The 22,467-nt window shown below is 34.0% G+C and overlaps 1 protein-coding gene across 3 annotated transcripts in view; it reads left to right on the forward strand.

The window, feature by feature from the left end:
• Window positions 1–22,467, forward strand: part of tay (tay bridge kinase) — a 975,197-nt gene that overhangs the window by 923,120 nt on the left and 29,610 nt on the right. For all 3 annotated transcript variants that reach the window (XM_085944584.1, XM_085944583.1, XM_085944585.1), the window contains exon 6: window positions 18,742–19,005. In XM_085944584.1, coding sequence (XP_085800710.1) covers window positions 18,742–19,005 — 264 coding nt within the window. The remainder of the gene's footprint in view (window positions 1–18,741; window positions 19,006–22,467) is intronic.

Consider the following 22,467-nt stretch of genomic DNA (forward strand, 5'->3'; position numbering starts at 1 on the left):
TGAACCGTTTCGCAGGGAATGTAGAGTAATAATTTACTATCATCACCATCGGATATGCCCCTTGAGTGTGCCGCCTTATCTAATGATTTATTTTGTTTTTTCCACGTTATGCCCAACATGCTATAATGTTTGAGACTTGCACGGTTGTTTTTTAACGTAATATATACCAGGTTTTCCACCGTGTGTACTTCTTCCTCCTTTCCTCGACATTTTGAGAGTGTAGCAGAGGCCATTATCAAAATAGCTATCTCTATTATATCTTGATAATGGCCTCTGCAACGAGCCCGAAACGTCGAAGAAAGAAGGAAGAAGTACACGCGGTGGAAATCCAAGAATCTATTATTCACCTTTCTGTGCTACGTTTCTTTACTCACACATCGATTGAACACTATTTTTTTAGAGGCAGCGGGAGCTCACTTTTGGAGATACTTTTTATGCGTCCAAATGTCCCACATCAATTAGGGATCTGCGAACAAGCTCGTCATTCACTTCATTCAATTCATTGAATGTGTGTCTTTGATCCTATTTTTCAAGTTTCATTTACAAGCTTTTGCATCCTGTCCTGGAGATATTTTAATACTTTCGCAAAGACTACAATGCCGTCTGCAAAACGTAGGCAATTTACTGGGGTATTCATCATTAATTGCAACTCCGCTATTCTCCCAATCGCCTGAATAGATCTTCCTGAGTACGGGTGAAAAGTTTGGGTGAAAAGTTTGGGTGAAATCGTGTCGCCTTGCTGGACACCCTTGCTAATAGAAAACCTGCAAGATTTTATTGAACCGCCTTATGCAGTTTTACGCTAGACATTGCATCACTGCATAATATGTTATGTTATTCGTTGCATTGTTGTTTTTATTTAATAAAACGCAATTTTTTGTAGTACTTATTCCACTTTTAATCAATAGATTAGGATTATTTAGTTGAAAATGTCCCTCTGAGGCGGACGAAATCGGTCCTAATCTATTGATTAAAAGTGGAATAAGTACTACAAAAAAATGCGTTTTATTAAATAAAAACAACAATACAATGCAGTTCCACCATGAATTGACAGTTAACAAAATAAAAGAAATTATTCGTTGCAATTAACTAAGTCTTAAAAAAGTTATTTTAAATGTTTGACAGTTCAAATATAGAACACTAGTGAAAAAAATCTATGTTGCCAGGTTACAAAATATTTTTTCCGTATCATATTATTATGCCGGTATAATAATGTTATTCATTTTTCATAATAATATTACTACTTCTGCCAACTGCAATCGATTCCTTTCACACTTCAGCCTTAGAGAGCTTATAAAGTAAATACACACGCGAGCTTTTCTGTTACATACTTCCTTGCTCGTACAAATACTTGGGTGTTTTTACGATTCACCGAGCGTTCTCTGCGGACGCGTATCGAATAAGTGCTAAAATCGCGTGCAGCCTTCAATCGTGGTTATTACCCTTTGTGCGAGAGCTTCCACGGTTCGCTCTTTTATGCCACTGGGAAACGGCACTTGTTTGCTTTTCACGGCTGAAGAAATTCCAGACATGCTTCGTGGGAAAATCACCTGTAAAATTTATATACGTACCTACGTAAGGGTTTCTTTGCATTAATAATGCAGAATTGGTTTTTTTTCCTCGGAAGTTTCACCTTACAAACAGTCGAAGGCGTATGCTTTCGATTGTACCAACTCACACCTACTTGTTAATTAAATGAAAACATAAATTGAAATTGTTTAGTGAAATTGTGTCTACTACTTAAATCTATTAGTAAATTTGTTCAAAAGTATTTATTTATTTACTGTGAACAGGTTGCCGCACTCCATTCTCATGGTTGACGTAGCTTTGAAGCCTTTCTTGTTAGGACAAATGAATACGTCTGTTCCTCGTATTATTCGTCGGAGAAATGCAGGATGCTAACCACATCATCCGAGAATGCCCTGAAATTTTTACCAAAAGGGAAGAGGTGATCCTGTCGGTCCAACCAGCTGTTGGGCCCATTGAATAGTCCAATTTGGTCGCCACAAAGGACAACTTTGTTGCTTTTATAAAATGTGCTGTGTCATTTTGCTTTTCTATTGTTTGGCAGTTTTATATATTAGCGTTTGATTGTATATTATATTTTTCATTGTTGTCTGTTCTCCGTGATCTAGCTAGATAATATGTACCTACTCTTAATTTGAAAGTCATATAAACTCAGTCAACACACACTCAACTAAGTGATGACCTCAGTCTTGTGTGACTGCTCCTGAGACATTCCCAGACATAAACTACTAGTGATGCTTCGCATCAAACTTAGGACCTTGTAATATATTGTTAAGACCAGGTCTGGTGTGAGATTGTTTAAATGGGGTAAGGTTTGTGTTGCTCCCCGTGTTAACGGTCTGATGATATGCTCCGCTTAAGGGCGATTAAAATAAGCTCTTAGAAAATATATACCAGTGAAGATTCCATTCTTATCGATCGGTCATTCTTATTGTGAGATTTCTTATAAAATTATACATACCGTATAGCGTATAATGTATATTTATATTCACTAGCAACCTCAACAGTTATTCAATTATACAGATTTTTCGCTTATTTTACAAATCATTTATGAATGATATTTTGAAGGGGGATATTTAAGCAGTGGGCTAATCATGCTATCGTTCATTAATCAAAACCTCGTATGCCCAAACACCGCAGCGCCGCGTGCCCCGTTTGACTTTCCGGTTTTCCGCCCGGACGTCCGCTTCCTCGCATCGCGTGCCCCCGCAGCCCCCGCCCCTAATAATACAGCCACTTGTGTCGCATTACCTCACACAATTTGGTCCCGACCGCTAGCTTATTGCGCCGTAAATCGCAAAGCCCTTTACGTTATGTTGTTTTTTTTTTTTGTCGGTTGCCTTTAGTTTTTTTATGGGCTTTTTCGTAATTGTCTCAAGTTGTTTTCGTACGACGTTGGGTTTTATCGGCATTAAAACACGGGTTTTATTTCATTAATGGGTCGATTGCTTTTTACTTGGTTTATTTACGTGTTCTGATTTTTAACATTCCCTTTTTTATGAGGAATTGATGATCGTATTTTTTTTTAAATAAAGAATATGCATTGTCCCCCCGAAATTGTTATAATATATTGTGTAAACCTCACAAATACAAAACAATCTTATTTTCAGGAAGCAGGGAAAATCGTCCAATTGTAATGGTTAAATATAAGTTTGATATTGAAAAAAATAAAACACAGGACAAACTCTCTTTACAAAATAACAACAATTCCTGGTATTTATGTTTTGGTACATTTTTCCGTATTATAGACACTATTGAGGAGGTATTTGTGGATTGCTCTTTGGACGTATTAGGGGTGCAAGAATCTTACACACTGGTAGATATATATTCGATAATACTAGGGGGACTATTTAACAAAGTGAGGTTTATTAGTTTTACCCAATCTACGTGATACATAAAAAAGCCATAGACATAATAAAAACTGAAAAATCTTGAAAATTCTTTGATCTAGTGGGAGTAAAGGACATAGATCGATTGTCGGGACATGCTAATCAACTCATCTGATTTTTTTGATGGATTTTTGTAACATCTGGTATATTGCCTGTGTATCTTGTATCTGTGTATCTATATTATGGTAACTAACAGTTAATTAATAAACTATCGGTTTTCATTGGGAATGTTATTATTGCCTATATTTTAATTAAAACGCATAATATATACCTACCTATTATAATATATTATATGTATATATTAATAATTGAAATTCAAAACAAAAAAATGTGATAACAAAACGTCACTGTTGTAATACGGAATTTTTTTCAAATGTTAGAATCCAAGAGTGCAGCGCGGTTTTTAAACGAAACGGCCATTAAAAGGTCCTGTGTAGCGAAAACGTCGTTATTCCGTTATAAAATGGCGCGATATTCGTTTAACGACCGATAAAAAAGTATTACGGCCTCATCGTACTGCGCAGTAATTCCGAATATGAACTGGCAATGCATTAAACTTTAACATGTACTTAAAGGCAGGCAAAAATGATTGAATCTCCCCCTGTTGGCCAATTTAATTTTAATCATCCGTAAACAATGACGCTGGAGGAAACTTTCTCCAATAGATGAAGCTTAAATTAATGAAACTGACGATCGAAAAATGATCGTGGTCTTCTGATTAATTTAGCTGCAAGTTGTTTCACTTTTCGAATCTATTTATAGAAAACTTTACGCCATACCGAACAGTCAATTCTATTTGATATTACCATGATAAAACGGGCATCTTGCATTTATTACAAATGAATGTTATTGTTTTATTAATCGGGTACTAAATACATGACCATCTCTACACCGTTCTTTTTTAACGTATACTTGAACCAATACATTAATAATACTTATTATAACTCATAATAAACTCTATAATGCAAATGTTGCCTGTGAAAGGACAAGTCATATCAATTATTGTGGATACATAAAAAGACAGACAAATACACTAAATTATAATAGTTTACAATATGTAAATAAACAACCGCAACGTGTTACCAATCTGCAGAAGATAAATATGGCGGCTATATACAATTTTCTTTCGTTCTCAATTCTACAACATTAAGAATATTTTTTGCTTTAATATTCAAATTTTATAAAGTTCAAACTGTATTGTCAAAGCTCTATTATGCTAAATATGCATACAACATGAAATAGATGCTTGGCTAAAACAAACGGGGTTCGATAATGAAGGAAATATATTTGAAATTTGAAAATAAAAATGAGTTTTTATCTTTTAAATTGTATACTTACATTTAGGTTCCATAATCCAGCTTTTTGGGTTTAACACTTTAACCGAACAGTGTGAGAAAATATTTTACTGACGTGTGGATCAGTGTCGGCGAACAGCTTTCTAAAAATTAAATTATTGTCGTCAATATAAAACACATATTTAATAGTGTTATAATAATATGGTGAATTTTCGTTGCACGAAGAATAAAATATTATAATGCAATAGCAGTGCATACAACCGTTGTTGGCGCAGAAAGTATGCAACATTAATATAATGGATCTGATAAAAACAAGATTTACTACACTGACGCATTAAGCGATTCGTTTACGCGTATTGTGGCTTATGTATGAGAGTACTCAGCCGAGCGAAGCGACAAACGGAAGAACATTATTTTATCACCGCCTTTTTTCGATATTGTAGATGTCTACAAAGGTCATCTAGAAATCGCAATATGGCGGGCAAATCTTTAGATTGTACAAAAGAGTAGATACATTTATACACGTAATATCATTTATGACGTATAGCACATAGGAATGCAAGTGTCAAGTGTTCAACATTGAATGGTTGCACTTTGCAGTAAGTATGATAATATCATAAAGATCATATTACAGAAATTGAAGAAGCTCTGTGGAGAATTTGTGCCTCCGTCATACCGAAAGAGAACCGATTATCAGCAAAGAGCATTTACCAAGCGAAGCCAATCTTGAGTGTCGAGGATAGAAATTCTTTAATAGACTGAGAACCATGCTTGGGCGTACCTACCCGAGATAATATCGTGCAATAGGAGTGCAGCATCGTCAACCATTTAAACAAGATCCTACTGATTAAGATAGTATTGCATTTGCTAACTTCTGGAGCGACAACCTGTAACCTTTGAAAACCTAACAGATGAAGAAGAAAATAGAAGACTCGATGTTTATTTATTTAAAAAAAGACACGTTGAGCACATAACAAATTATTAATTCCATACGTTCACAACATGACATTTAGAATAAAAAGTACAAGTAAATCAACTAGAGAATAAACAAGGTAAAGAAAAAAAGCAAAGCAAGAAAAAATAATTTTATAAGAAAGAAATAAAAAAACAACAATAATTAATGAAAATACAAATTAAACAATAAAATAGAATTTTAAAAACAGAATGCATAATGCATCGCTAAAAATGTCTACATCTCTAGGGAGTGCATTGACCAGCCGCACAGCCTTCGCTATTGGTGCCTGGTGAGTGTCGCACACTGAATTTTCCGCCCCTGTGGGGGGCGCTCCCATAAGAAGTAGTGCCTCCCAGCCGCTCGGTCTGACCCTAGTAGTCAATGTGCCACCGGTGGAATGATTACGACCCTCGACAAAGCTGAACAAAATTAACATATGTAGAAGTCCCACAGTTTGCCTTGTCGAGTGTTGGCACTCCGCAAGGTGAGCTGTAGAGGAGATAAGTCGGTCGCAGACCATGTACATATAGGTAATAAGGTAATAGGATTAAAATTTTGATCAAATATAATATGCTTAGGTAAAGGGTAATTAAATTAAATTAAATATAAAATATGATTTGGATGTAAGATAATTGGTAATATAATGGTTAATAAAATGTAATATAAACATGCAATGGGTTAGCGAAATAATAAAGGGGGACATATGGATGGGCGTTAGTGGTATATAGTAATTAAGGAATTAATGTAATTAAAGTAATATTAATATTAATCATATTATGTACATCGATATCGCTATATGTTTGATTGATAGACTGACCTCCGTCAACCTTATATAAATGTGTAGCATATGGCGGTATCGGTGATCGGTGTGAATTGGTAAGAAATACGACCACCCACCCCTAACGGATAAAAAGGGCAAGATTATTAAATCCAAGATCAGTCTGTTCATACATATTTGTTCAAACATATTCTAATAACAATAAAATACGAGTTCTGAAGATTTCATCTGGTGTTTAATTGACTTTGTGCCCCGTGACTTCTTGGTTACTCCACGTCCATGAGGTTCCTGCCTGTTCCTCCACATTAATGAACCTCCACTTCCAAGTACCTGAGCTAGTCAGGAAGTCGGAGGCCTTCATTAGCCTAACATGAGGAAACAGCTTTCACCCAAAATAGGTCATGGCTGCGACCACACATGTAATTTACGGGTGCCTAAAAATTCAAATTTACCAGAAAATCGGGATTGGAAACTATATCAACCACGTGAGATCATGGAAAAATGCTTTAAGAGCAGAAGTGACATACGAGCTTCAAGAGAATGAAAGGCGAGCATACCTTGAAGAAAGTTAGTCATTTATGTTATTATCTTTCTACTTCTTCACATAGATAACGCATGAGGAAGAAATGTGATTTTAATAATTAATATTGTACATGGATTATAAAAATGGGAGCAGCTAATTTCTAAAAATGAATAAATATAATATCTATTATAATAACTAATTGACTAAATGCTTTCAATATGTACCCGATTCATTTATTAAATCTCAGCATATTATGATAATTAATTAATACTGTATGTTTGCTCTACAAATATCCCGCACTTAAAATGGATACGTAGATAGTAAATGGTGGGCTTAGAATCATTTGCAATGTCTGCAATTACGATGACAGCTTGTAATAAAGTACTCAGTCACAGCGAGTGCTTTTACAAGCGAGCAAAACATACATATTATTATCTTCATACAGACGAGATGTTTATATATTATTTTCATACGAACTGGAAACACTCGCTAGAAGGATTCACGGGTAGATAAGATATTTAACCAGGAAGTCAAGGGAGTGTCGATGCCATTAATAATAAAATAATAAACATGACCTGTTTAAAGATACATTGCAACGTTATAAGATGTGGAAGTTTGCACTAATAAAATGTCTACCGGTTCGGTTAAACACTGAAACGTCTAAAATAGGGTGATCCCAAACGAAGAACGGTTTTAAAAATAAATACTAATTTATTAAAGTTACATTATAACATTTGATCAAACCATAAATAATAATAATTATTAATTAGGTACTTAACAATTTGCAATCGTTCGAGCGCTCCGTAGTTGTCTTCTAGAAATATTTCTTTGAAGATATTGATTATTATAATTATTATTCATGTCTAAATAAAACACGGTTCTTGTCGGTTTACAAAAAGCCATCGGCGAACAAATTTTGAAAATATCAGATATACTGGATTATTATTTCTTAGGTTAGGTTAGTTTTTCATTCTTGAATTCATGAATTTTGCCAAAATCGGCTATGATATAATTAGTACGGGTATCTCTTTCCGATAAGAAAACTCAGCACGAACTGTGCTACGGTGAAATGTAATACATACAATCTATTTCGGTAAGAATTACATTGATTTTATAAACTGGTTTGCTAGAGCCATTTTTTTGAGTATCAGTTGTAAGTGACATTCGCGAAACGCGAAATGAAAAAATACTTAACACGAAATAAACCAGTTAGTGTTACATTAACATAACGATCGAGCGACCAACGGGGAAGCGTGAGGGCTCGCCAGTAAATATCGTTAACTGCACGTACTCGCTGTAAAAGTGCTATTATGATAAGAATAAAATGACGTATACAGCCACAAGTTTATTTTAACGGCTGGCAATACGACTTTCCAAGTTTATGAGTAGGGATATTAATAAGACCGAGGTCGTTCTGAAAAATGGTCTGCGATAGAAAACTGTATGAATATTTTCATCAAAAATCTATGCAGTTTAACATACTTTTCCTTGCATTTCTCTAACTCACTTTCAATTACATATTATGAACTGTTATAAAAACCATAAACGTTGAAGAAAACCTTCTCATATATTATATATAGGCTATGGTTGTCGCCCATCTATCATAAAAGCCCACCCTACCTTTGGTACGGGCAGTATTTCCCATCTGGTATTACGTGGAACGGACATAAAATCAGCTATGAAATTTGAATTAACTCAATCATTGCGGACCAGTTAATTAATATTTAATTACCACTTTTAAATAACATGCTAATTATATCTAATGGTATTATAATACCAACACGGCAGCCGTGACGTCAGCACTGTATTAGCTTAATGTTCATATTGAATCATCTAAAAATTGGAGACCGTATAGTATACGGTCATATCTTTCTGATAAAGCTCACGGCGCACTGTGCCACGGTGAAATGTTTTACGTACAATTTACATGTAACCGTTCACCACCGCTCTTCTAGATGGAATCTTTGTTTTTGTGTATTTAAACTCTCTTTGATTATTTTAATAGTGCATTTTTCATCAACAACTTTCTTTTTTGGGTCAGTTAATATGTTGCATAACGTGGTCATAAGTGGTGCATGGCACGCACAGCAGAACCTCCCGGCAAGTCGTTACGTTGTTCCCGTATGGTTCAGGCCAATATTTTAAAATTCAAAATCACTTCTTTCTTGGCAATTTAGTTGCCAGAATTTAAAATGTCTCGTAAAATTATTAATAGCTAGCATTATACATATTTTTAATAATTAATTATTACCTCATAATGTTACGATTATGATTCGAAGTTGGCTCGCATACAATGTTTACGTTGCGCTTGGTTTGGTTATTCTGCATAATAATAATAAAAAAAAAACAACTTCAAAGTAGAAGAGTTGCGTAAATAAACGATAAAATGTTTATGACCAGCATTCGTTAGTCTCAACAGATCGATAATACCTGGGTATATGTTTTATTTTCCATCCAATGAATTTCACAAAGATTTCATTTCCCATTAATCAAGTTGTATGAAATTATAATATAAACACGGTTTGATTTCTATCGTAAAGTTTCCTTTGATAAATCAAATGTGGAAATCATATTCATAATATTAAATTAAAAGCTTTTTATTTTCTTTTTTTATGACATACGAATCTAACAAATCTGACAGCATACCTCGTGCTTTTTTTTTTTAAATTTATACATTATATATTATAATAGGTACTCCATCTGCCTATATATTATAAGTAACATTATACCCCGTTTACACGTGCATGGATGTACTGTGCACAGTAAGAAAATGTATGGGGAAACATGTATTATCCTGCAGTTGGCAAGATTGCGTGCATAAATTAAACAAGATTGGAAGATTCCGAATATCCTTCATTTTTCACGACAGTTCAGATTATTTTCGATCTGCGCCTGCGCAGTAGAGCGATCGTAGCGAACCTCCCGGCAAAAAAACGAACTACTCATTTTGGCTCCGATTTTCAGTACGACCTGTCAGTCAGTAGTATAAAATGACAACATCGCGTCTCGCTTACTCTTGAAGAATGAGATTGGAGAGACAGTCAGCACTTTTACGTGTAAACAGTTATTGTCATGACAGTTTAAAATAAGCACAGTTGCCGACAGTAATTCCATGCATGTGTACATGCACTATAATAATAATAGGGAAAGTGAGACTGCGAGAATATATTTTTGCAGATAGTCATACAATGGTTTACCGTCGCCGTTCTCAAGTCTAAAATCAATTAGTGGTGTAGGTAAATTATTGTATTTTCTGTGATTTCCGTGTAAATGCCAGTTAAATTAATCTTTGTTCATAACATCCCGCGGTTATTTATATAATAATTATTCCAATTATAACCAGTGTAATGTGGCTAACGGATACTAAATTATTATTTTTCCTACGCATATCTCTTAATTACTTAAGGGGGGACATGCTCGTCGAAGGTCAAAATTGAGTTTTTATTGTATTTTCAAACCATGATCCTCGACACTCCTTAAATGTTGTAGATATTCTATTTATATAATTTTGAAGCCTTAGTATCCTTTATAGTTATTTTAAACATTTGACGACTGCATAAAGTATTTTTGTTACATAAAATAGTATTCTTTTAAACCTCTCGCTCTAATGTTTTAGAATATAGTCATATTTCGGTACATAACTGTGCAGTGGTGTTAAGATTTTTTACGTTTATTAATTTTTAAACGCATTTATGAAACCATTAGTATAATTTATTACGAGATAATTTTTGTAAAATATTCACTATAAAAAATTATATTGATAATCTCTGTGATCCCAAATTTGACAAGAATTAGGCATTTTATTATTCAAAAAATCGGCAAGATTAACACATTTGAAGATGATTCTAAAGATACTGATTATAAGCTATGTCTTTGACCATTCAAGTGTGATAAACATCTTATGAATAATGATTGCTTTATAATAATTATTGACCTAAGAATAAGGTAGTGTTTTTTTGAAATACGCCATTTCTTTTGTCATTCCCCAGTAGTTAAGCTACAACATACGGCCGTAGCCATAAATTGACAAACTATAATTAAAGTAGGGAGTAAAATTATGTTAACGCGCGTGTTTGAACATGTACCTAACCGATTTTTTTTTATTTTTTTTTTAAACGGTACATGTTCAAACACGCGCGTTAATATCATTTTACTCCCTACTTTAATTATAGTTTGTCAATTTATGGCTACGGCCGTATGTTGTAGCTTAACCACTGGGGAATGACAAAAGAAATGGCGTATTTCAAAAAAACACTACCTTATTCTTAGGTCAATAATTATTATAAAGCAATCATTATTCATACGATTTTTATCACACTTGAATGGTCAAAGACATAGCTTATAATAAGTATCTTTAGAATCATCTTCAAATGTGTTAATCTTGCCGATTTTTTGAATAATAAAATGCCTAATTCTTGTCAAATTTGGGATCACAGAGATTATCAATATAATTTTTTATCGTGAATATTTTACAAAAATTATCTCGTAATAAATTATACTAATGGTTTCATAAATGCGTTTAAAAATTAATAAACGTAAAAAATCTTAACACCACTGCACAGTTATGTACCGAAATATGACTATATTCTAAAACATTAGAGCGAGAGGTTTAAAAGAATACTATTTTATGTAACAAAAATACTTTATGCAGTCATCAAATGTTTAAAATAACTATAAAGGATACTAAGGCTTCAAAATTATATAAATAGATTATCTACAACATTTAAGGAGTGTCGAGGATCATGGTTTGAAAATACAATAAAAACTCAATTTTGACCTACGACGAGCACGTGGGCCGTTAACTAAACATAGCATAATCAAGTCAATGTGAAGTTCTCTTTCAGCACGCCATTTCGCTGTAAGTGGCGATCAACTTGTAAATTTATCTTCAATAATAATAAACTTTGATTCGTTTTTTAATACTCACTTGGCTCTCCGTCTGATATTAATTATAAAACAGGTAAATCGTTTATAATTATTACATTTTAATGTAACTACACGTAGTTATAATATCGTACGTTTATCATTCGTGTAGGCATCTACGTTTTTCTTCATATAATAGAGACAATAAACATAGCTTACCTATTTTATTGATGCCATTAAAAATTGGCTCTAAACACATTACGCCAGTGGTAAATTATGTTAATAAATAATTATATTTTACTTTCCTTCCTCTATTCGGTGGTATATTAGATGAAATAATGTGGAATCAACTAGTGAACTATTGCCAACATTGCCAACTTATTAATTACCTACCTACGTGTTTCATTAACAATGAAAAAACAAAGAGTTATTTTCCATCATTTGTTTTTGAACTTTTGGAAAGCGAAATCTGACAAATTTATTCCGTTTTTTTTTTGTGAACCAGTAATAATATGAAATCCATACTTAATTACTATACTTAATATAATGTATGTATGTAGTATAGTCCAATATTTTCAACTTTATGACGTCTTCATAGTATAAAACATACATACATAGTTATTTATTTGTTCCTAAACGGTGATTACAATCCGCGTATATTTTGTGATATCAATGGGAAATGACATAAGCGGCATAAACTATAAACAATACACAAGTATCGACGCAGAAAAAATACAATTAGAGACAAGGAAAATGCAAATTATTATCAGCTCTAAGAAAATATAAAATGGTACGAAGAATGTTCACAATAATTAAAGATACAGGAGATAAATAATAAGTAATAAAACATTACAATTAGATTAATTTCATAACATAACAATCATTACATAGGTTAATTATTATTAACAAAATACCAGTTATTGGTCATACAAAATTCTTCTTCTTGGTAGTGCCCTCATGGCTGAGGATCGTGACCACATTTGAATTTCGCCATCCTTTTAGCGACCAAGACTTTCCATCCTCCTTCCCTTCCTCTCCCGCTCCTCTCAGGGCAGAATGGAGGTGCCCCCAGTCAGCTCTTTCACTTGGTCACTCCAGCGCGCAGACGCTCTTCCTCTGCTTCGCCTTCCCTGGAGGCCACCCAAAACTACGAGTCTCTCCAGGTTGTCCGGTCCGCGCCTGATAATATGTCCAAAAAACTGCGGAATTCTTCTCAGACATAATATTCGATATATGATTCGAGAGCCGTTCCTTTATCTTCAGTCTCTGGATGATTGACTGGTTCGTCCTGTGCTCCGTCCAAGAAATACGAAGCATTCGGCGCCTACACCACATCTCAAAGGCATGAATTGCCATACTTAAATGATACCAAATGTCTAGCAGCTAGCTGAGCAAGTGGGCGCATGGCACAAAAAGTTCATTTACTTCGAGCATAATTTGACTAGCTATATTATTATGTTAATTTTTTTCCATAATTTTTGACTGACAAGTCAGTATAGATAAGAATAATGATAGATTTTTCTAACAAAAAAATGTTTAATGTAATTTTCATTTTGCTTTTTAGTGTTGTATTCCGTGCGTCAGTGGCGCCATCTCATATGTATTAATTAAAGCTGTCACACGCACGCCAATCCGTGATGTAAATATTGTATTATTCGTGTAAATATTATTATTTTTTCCGCTCGGCGTTCCGTTATGAAAATTAATTGTTTCGACATACACATTAAATATTAATTAATAACTTCCACGAAAACACCACTTACAAAGCGTATTCAATTAATAATTTGTCTGCGAGAGGGGAAATAAAATTAAAACACTTCGCGTGATTAAAATGCGGATATTTGTATTCTTCCTTTCGTATACATATTTTATTTACGGCTATTGGTTTTGATGTTAAATTTAAAACGTTTTTATTAGGTTCGAAATCAGTGATTTGTTTTAATTATTGCTTATTAAGACAGCAGTAACATCGTTTAGAAATGGCTAATATCCATTATTTAGAAACATTAGGAATATATTACACGACTGGTTTGTTTTTATTGATCTTTCATTTGTTTTTTTTAGCTCGACTTCTAGTAGGTTAACGACAGGTTGCCTGTCTAAAAAAATAGTGTTGCCGTCCACAATTCTCTCTACAATTAATTACATATTATCTTCAAATGGGTAGAAACTGAAAATATTAAATAATTATTACTGAGTACACAATAAATATACTGGATAAGAATTATTTTATCTACATACATGAACAAGAAGGTTTTCTTCAACGGCTATAATTTGGCTATTCTCAGCATTTACCTACTATAGGTACCTATACTGTATCTATATTTTGCTGACACAGAATTTCTTGATAATTATAATAATGAAGTTAGGTATCTATAGGTACGTATACCATCATAAATCGTCGGGTGTTCGAATTTAGAACTTAGCTCATCTCAGTATGAAAGTATGAAATGATAATTATCAAAATGTTAGCTTGTGGCGCCCCCACTCAACAGACAACTTATACTGGTGGATCTTATAGCAAAAGATATCTGTCTCTTTCTACTCAATAGAAAGTGTAATTTTATTATGAGTTTTATATCAAAAATCTTACAATGTATAGGTATATTGTATTAAGAAGAAATTATACTAACTTAAAGACATTTCTGATGATTAATTACAACTGACGTATTATGTAGGTGCTCAGATTCGTTTTTATAAAATAAATTTATCAACGTCCGCTTATTCATGTAATTTATAGCAATAAAAAAGATCTCATTCCATCTAAATTAATATACAATAATTAATACGCTGGACTAGTTTCGACTATTTGTTAATTAATCTCCAAAACGTTGGTGTGCCTGATATCTGCCTCACGACTAATAAAGTGAGTTGCCTTGCAGGTGATTATTTATATTAAAAAAAAAAAACATTTTTTAATTACTCGACGTCTCGTAACACACGTTTCAAAAATTGAATCAATCAAAGTTTCTCTCAAAACTTTACTGTTACAAGTTTGCTCCTATTATGAACTGCTTTGGCTATATGTATCATATAAATAAATAGCTATAAAAAATCTGCTCGTAATCAAATACAGCCGGGGGCATAAAAAGTAATTAAACCAGTAAACGTGCAATGTTGAGAAACTAGTTCTAGCGTAATTTATTTCACCTCTAGTTTATTTGAATTAATTAGTGTACAATTTAATACGCGTATAAAACGTTTAGATACTCATTAAATGAAATAGTTACATGGAGTCGGACAGGTATAATTTTATACCTCTTTTTAATTATAATGACTAATGACAAATGTGTATTTTATTATGAACCTGTAATGGCTAGTTACGACAGCTCAGTAATAAATAATAATATATTCCAAGCTTGTATAATTGTGCTAACTATTGATAGCCCCTTTGTAATTGTCATTCAGAGACAAATTACAGAATTACACTACTATACTTTCAATAATAATAAATTGTGATTGTTTATACAACGTAATCAATGGTTAATAGTTGATTTTTCATTACTTCAAAGTTGTCTGGTGGATTGTATTGTTAAAAAAAATCGGTGTGTGTACTTATGTACGCGCGTTAGAAGTTATACTTCTTTAGCGTAACAAAACAAAAACAAAACTTGTGATAACTAGATTCTGTAAAGGACTAGCTCTTAATTATCTTGTTAAATTACACACTCAAGAAAAAGGACCGCTTATTGGAACGCCGTTGGTTTATTTCTATACACTTTAACTTATATTACTAAATTATAATAATGGTTTCTCGTTGTTTTTATTTTTAATCGTTTGTTAATCGTAGGCAACGCAACAATTCTAAACTGTAATATTATAACTATTGCAGTATCATACTGTGGCGTAAAGGTAGTGCGTTCGGCTGATAACCGAACAATTGGTGGTTCGAATCCAATCGAGTGCGTTTTTTTCGTGCGAAAAAATAAATTATGTGTTACATGTCACACGCCAAAAATACACTGATCTTATTTCCCAAACGCGCCACAAGTAGTATAACTTCAAAAAGTTGAATGGCCATAAAATTTATTAAAAAATGTATTTTTTCCATCAGGCCGAATTTCAAAATTCGAATTCATAATAATATTATCAATATTCTTCTTTTTTATTTTATTGACCATTTAATTAAATAATAATTAACTAGTACAAACCAGCAAATAAATTTGTTTGAATAGCAAGGGACAATAATTATAATTAATATTAATGAATTAATATATAATGTTTCATAATGTTGCGTTGGTGTAATTATTGTTTCCCTTTTTTATTGCTTATGTTACGTTATTGTTTCTTGTGGGCTACAAAATACAAATCAATCAACTCGCAATTAGGAGCACGTATATTATAATTGCCAGCCTAGAAATAATAATTAATTATTGACCGGTCAATAAAATTATCGTGTGAATAACTATTAGCAGCTTTTTTTTTCGCCGCTCGGATTTGAAAGCTTTTTTGCTCGCGGCCGGTCATGACCTGGATAACATATAATTATTTACTTCTAAATATTTCACATACCTACATTATGTTTCTCCTCTACGATTTTATTAGAAAATAATTTCTGCTTTGTGATCATGGATCATGATTAGCTAAAAATGAAGCAATGTTTTTTTTAACCTTTTTTTAATTGCAATTGGAATTAAATTGATTTACCTATTTAAAAATAATTATTTAGCTAGTTCGTAATATAGTAATTGTAATCTGCATTAGATAATCAGTTTATTTAAATGTACAAACGAGGTACCTAAGCGATGTAATTAAGTTTGTAACACATTTTAAATGGAAATGGGGTTGATAACGAAGCTCGAAAAATTGACAATCGCTGCACAATTATTCTAGTCATCCATCGGTACTTACCCAGGTGATTGAAAACATCCGATAGATATAGCTTGAGGCAGTGGCGAAGGGTGGAGGTAGGCTGTTAAGATCCGCCATAAATAGTACACATTAAACTCTGTCAGTCATACGTATTTGTTTTCATTGAAATAAGATTACAATTCACATATGGTATTGGTTAGTTTTCAAAATTCAATTAAACCCTGCGAAAACCAATCCATAATAGATAATGGTCAAAAAATACTCGTATAGGGTAAGGTAAGGTATTTTGGCAGTATAGGTAATTTGGCAGTAGTTTTTGAAAAAATGACTCCTAAATAACCTATCGCTATATAGGCTTCAAAGACTCACCGATAGATGGAAAAATATCTAATAATATTAAAATAATTTACAGGCGACGATTATCATACGCATCTTCGCTGGTACAAAACAGTAAAGCGTTTGTCTTGTTGAAACATACGTATTTTGTTGATTTCAAGGTGACCTGTTTTATTTAATTTACTGTTATGTCATAACTTTTACAACTGAAATCAATTTATACTACTGCGATTAAGAAATAAACGTAGTTTTTTGTTGTGAAATTATTTTGAATGTAACATTTAGTGTTTTGCCGTGATTGCTTAGCTAATAGTGTGAAAATATTAACTTTTTAACTTCAAAATTATAAGTGCTCGTTATAATAATTTTTCAAAGGTAAAATTTTATCGATTTTATTTAATTTCTAAATAGTATAAAATACTTTTATATATATTACAACATATTTAATGATATTTCATCACAATTGAGTTAAATAAGACTATTGCCAAATTACCTATCATGTTTATACTACATACATTTGGTATTTTTTTCAGCATAACAATTTTTTTTTTTGCCTAATTCTAATAAAATGCTGAACTATTTGAAGAGTGGTTGAGATGTTTCATACCCAGTATCTCTCAGATGTCAGAAAGAGAAGTATTACGTCATGGATTCAGTGTTCGTTTTGCTATGTTCCTTATCATGTACGCTGCCAAGACGAGTCCACAGAAGAATATATTTTCATGTGTGATAAGTGCAGTGGATCCATGAATCCGGATAATAATGAAAAGTAGTTATAAACGAAATAATATTTTTAATATTTGTATACTTGATCATAGTGCCAAATTACCTTACCGCTATTGCCAAATTAAATATCCTATTGCCAAATTACCTAGCCATTGATGATACATTAATAAGTTTAATATTACATTTAAACAAATAACTTTATCAATATTTTCTTCTATTCATACATTTTTAACATTATAATCTTTATGTCATTCCTTAAAAAGAATAAAACTTTTTATTTTTAAGTGTCAATTTTTTACATTTACTCAAAATACTGCCAAATTACCTTACCTTACCCTATCTTTAAAATATTTAAAATTATGCAATTAAATCATACATCACTTTGTATATTTTATAAATAGAATAATTTTACTCGTATGTCTATAAAATATTTAAAATCATGCAATTAAATCATACATAACTTTGTATATTTTATAAATAGAATAATATTTTTTACTTATTATAGTTTGGTTTATGCAAAGCTTAGTGAATTAAAAAAAATGAACAACACTATGTGTAATAGGTATTATTAATTTACCTAAAACAAATAAGTATGAATGAAAAAGTGTGCACAATTTTGTCATATTGCCTAAAATATACCAAAGCTATTATGGTTTGTTTAGGTAGGGTTTAATTGATTTTTAAAAATTAATCAATACTATCTGTAAATTGTAGTCTTAATTCAATAAAAACAAATACGTATGACTAACAAAGTTTAATGTGCCCTATTTATGGCGGATCTTGACAGCGTACCTCCACCCTTCGCTACTGGCTTGAGGTCGGTCTTCGGAAATAACCTAACGCATAGGACAGAGAGGAATAGAATCAGCTTGAAGAACTGTGCATCTATCAGTCGACAGTCCAAGCTGCCTACATGTTTCATGTTTTAGATTCCAAATCCTGTAACGCTGATTCTCTGGCTCATTATTCCCACTTTCTTCCTATCGTATGATTACTGTGACTGCAGACGTCTAACAATCGCATTTTTCTTTTTTCAGGGCTCCGATGGCGGCGCGTCAGCGGTGTTCGCGGCCGGCGGGGGCGTAGGAGTCGGCGTGGGACCAGTCCCCGAGTTCCCTTGCGGCGGCAGCGCGCCCCTGGGCGGCGGCGGAGGGGTTGCGGGTGGCGGCGGGGTTGCGGGCGGTGGGGGAGCCGTGGTGGGCGGCGGCGCCAGCCCTGCGCCCGCGCCCCTGCCGCAGCCTGCTCCCTCGCCCGCCCCTGCTGCCTTGCCGCCGCCGCCCTACACCACTTCCTCAATGCAGGTGAGAAGACTCTTCCACTTTATATCGTATCTTCCTAGCCTCTATCTTTCCTCCAATAATTACGTGCAGTAGAATTAATTTATCACTGCAGTTAGTTTCGGTAGGGCATCCCGAGAGCTCTCGATTCCCACCTAGGTAAAGTATATCTGGGCCAGTAGTTACAATGGTCACCTAAAAGCCAATGCACACATACCACAAGGAACTTATCAGTCGACTGTATGCAATCACGTCGCAGATCAAGCAGCCTACTGTCTGCTTATTGCACGTGGGCGCCCGGGCTTCGGAGGGGCCCGGCGTGGCGGGTCTATCAATTCAGTAAAATAAACACCACAAATTTGCTCTAATAGTAAAGAAGTCGCCTGCGACGCTATTTCACTGGTGGATTTTAATTTTATAATATTATTTTTCGCGTGTTTCCTGATTACTAAAAATAAATATTTATCCAATATGGTAAAGGATCACATGTTACTTGGCCATCACAAAAGGGGGTCGCGATCAGAGCTTCATAATACGATGCCAAGTGCCGACAATTCAATTAGATTTATTTAAAAATGCTAAAAATTGTTAAAAACACGAACTTAGAGTTCCACGGAATGGCATTTGAGGAACACTACAGTAGAACATTGTACTGCCCAGAACCTTAACGATAGGTTGGGGGGCCGCCAAACATTGTAGCCTGGGGGCCATGGCGCCAGCTCTAATCGGTACCACCTGTATAATTTTACTCAGCCACCAATAAAAATAACATTTTTATACCGCGATATTGTGGATTTATCATGAAGGCGATAACTTTAACATCCTTCTAATACGGTGCAGTTCTCGCAGGGATAGCCTTTTTCGGCAATGTACCTAATCTATTGAATAGTGTATATATTATTAAATTTATTGTTACATACTTCTGAATAATACATACCCTTTCTGGTAATTGTAAAGCCGCATTTAGACCAAGCGAGCGAATTTTTGTTCTTCCCCCACTCCAGCGAAATTCTCTTGACGTAAACGTCGTAAACTCTTTTTGTTGAGCGAGCATAATAATTTCGCTAGAGTGGGGAAAGAACAAACATTCGCTCGCTTGGTCTAAATGCGGCTGAAGGCTTTAAAAGCGGGCGATTCAGCTACTGCGATTGTGATGACACACAAAACTTTCCATTCGCTGAGAAGCCAACAAGCTAGCGACTATTTTGACAGAACGTAGTTCGTTTTTTTACCGGGAGGTCGCTACTACGCTCTACTGCGCAGACGCAGTAGGCCCACACGCCGGCGTGTAGCGTGTAAATTTGACCGGCTTTCAACTTTTCTCAGTAGATTGTTTACAATCTGCTTGTTACCTTGTTCGATGATGACACTGGGCGATTTTACAGGCAAATTGTAAATTCGCCAACAAGCAGCTCAATCTCATTGACGCTTTTTGGACATTAATAACTAAAATATAATTTTATTTAAATTTAGAATGGTCATAAACAAATTCAACTATAACCTCGTATATTCTTGATGCTAACGCGGATTTTTAACAGTACAACATTATGAATTTACTATTGGTTAGTTTTTCTAACGCGAACAGACCGCGACAAGACCCCCCATTGTTATTATTAATATTAAGGCGTGTTTCGCAACATTGAAACGTCGATACAATGATAAATGTTCGCCGGTCACGATTAAGTGTTGTATTATTGAGCCGTTCGTAGCGTCACGTTAATCCGGCTAATCGGTTAATCCGCCGATTTTGATTAATTCGATTCGCCGAGCGCTCCGTTGACTCCGATAGTAAGTCCGGTGTTTACACGCGGCCGGGATTTATTTTCCCGGGATTTGTTTTTGCCGTGGGTATGGGAAAACTGGCGGGATGTGCTGATTTATCGCTTAGTATTTTTCCGCCTCGCCGATTCTTATGATTTAGTTATTATTGAATAATAATTATGAGATTTTTCATATTTTTACATACTACATAGTAGCGTGCGGCCGTGGCGAAGGGTAGACGTAGGCTGGATCTGATATAAATAGTGCACATTAAACTTTGTCACTCTTAAGATTACAATTTACAGGTGTTTGTTAGTTTTTAAAATTCAATTAAACCCTGCGAAACCAAGTCATAATAGATAATAGTGATAAAATACTCGTCTATCTATAAAATATCTAAAATTATGCAATTGAATCATACATCACTTTGGATATTTTATAGATACAATAATAATTTTATCTATTATAGTTTGGTTTAGGCAGGGCCTAATGAATTTAAAAAAATGAACCTACAATATATTGTGTAATACGTATGTATTCTTAATCCAACGAAAAAAAATAAGTATGAATGAAAAAATGTGCACAATTTTGTCGTATCGCCTAAAATATATCTACCAATAGTATTATGGTTTAGTTTAATTCATGTTTAAAAACTAATCAATCTGTAAATTTTAGTCTTATTTCAATTAAAACATAAATACGTTTGACTGACAAAGTTTAATGTGCACTATTTATGGCGGATCTTAACAGCCTACCTCCACCCTTCGCCACAGGCGTGCGGACTATAGATGCTATCGATTCGAAGCATCCCTGGAAATAATCTATAAATACTCTTTAATAATATTATGCACGTATGTGCAGTTTTGTGGCGAATCTTGCTTACCTTTCCCTAATTGTGATATATTACTTAAATGTGAGTTATACGTTTGATTTGCGCGCGCCGCTCAACGCTCCGCCGAACGCGCCTACGCTAGACGGGGCCTAATACTCTGAAGCGCTTTCCAAATTGAGTTACTATTGGCGATCGGTTTTTTGCATGTGCGCTTATTTAAATTATAACGACTTGAGTTGAGTTGACAACGTCATCAAATCGGCAACACTCGTATCGCACTCGGCATTGCTCAATAAAAAATGCAGTTGCCATTTATTTAATAATGTATGAGTTACTTAAACAGAAAAAGTCGCCAACTTAGCTGAACAGCCATTAAAATAATATACGGTAGGTAGTCTTAAAAAATTAAGCCGTTTTATTAAGTTGACAACTTGTTTTACTAGTTTTTTATGGTTTCATAGCGATGGTGTAGTTGGTATCATTGCATTAGCTATAATTATCATCGTATTTTGCTTCTCACTTTTACGTACATGAAAATAATATTGTGTACATACCTACCGCTAATTATTATGGGCGACTGTGTGTATGTCGTCCATACAGATTGTGAAGAAAGAATTTGACCACCTCCAAAGGGCCGCACTAGAGTTAACAAAACTGAAGTCATGGTGCAAAGCCGACAAAATCAGAGTAGACTGGGCCAAAGATCCAGTTTCGGAAACCATCAATTTAAGGTTGTCAACCGGTTCATATACCTGAGTTCCAATATTACAAAAGAGAACGAGGAACTGGAAGAAATAAAAGCCCGTATTTAACCGCTGCAAATAAATCGTACTTCTCATTGCTGCCCATATTCAAACCCAGAAATGTCCACAGAAAAACTAAGACCCGGCTCT

Source organism: Rhyacophila brunnea, unplaced genomic scaffold (genome assembly GCF_057557595.1).
Source record: "Rhyacophila brunnea isolate RB1 unplaced genomic scaffold, BYU_Rbru_1.0 scaffold_17, whole genome shotgun sequence".
NCBI lineage: Eukaryota > Metazoa > Arthropoda > Insecta > Trichoptera > Rhyacophilidae > Rhyacophila > Rhyacophila brunnea.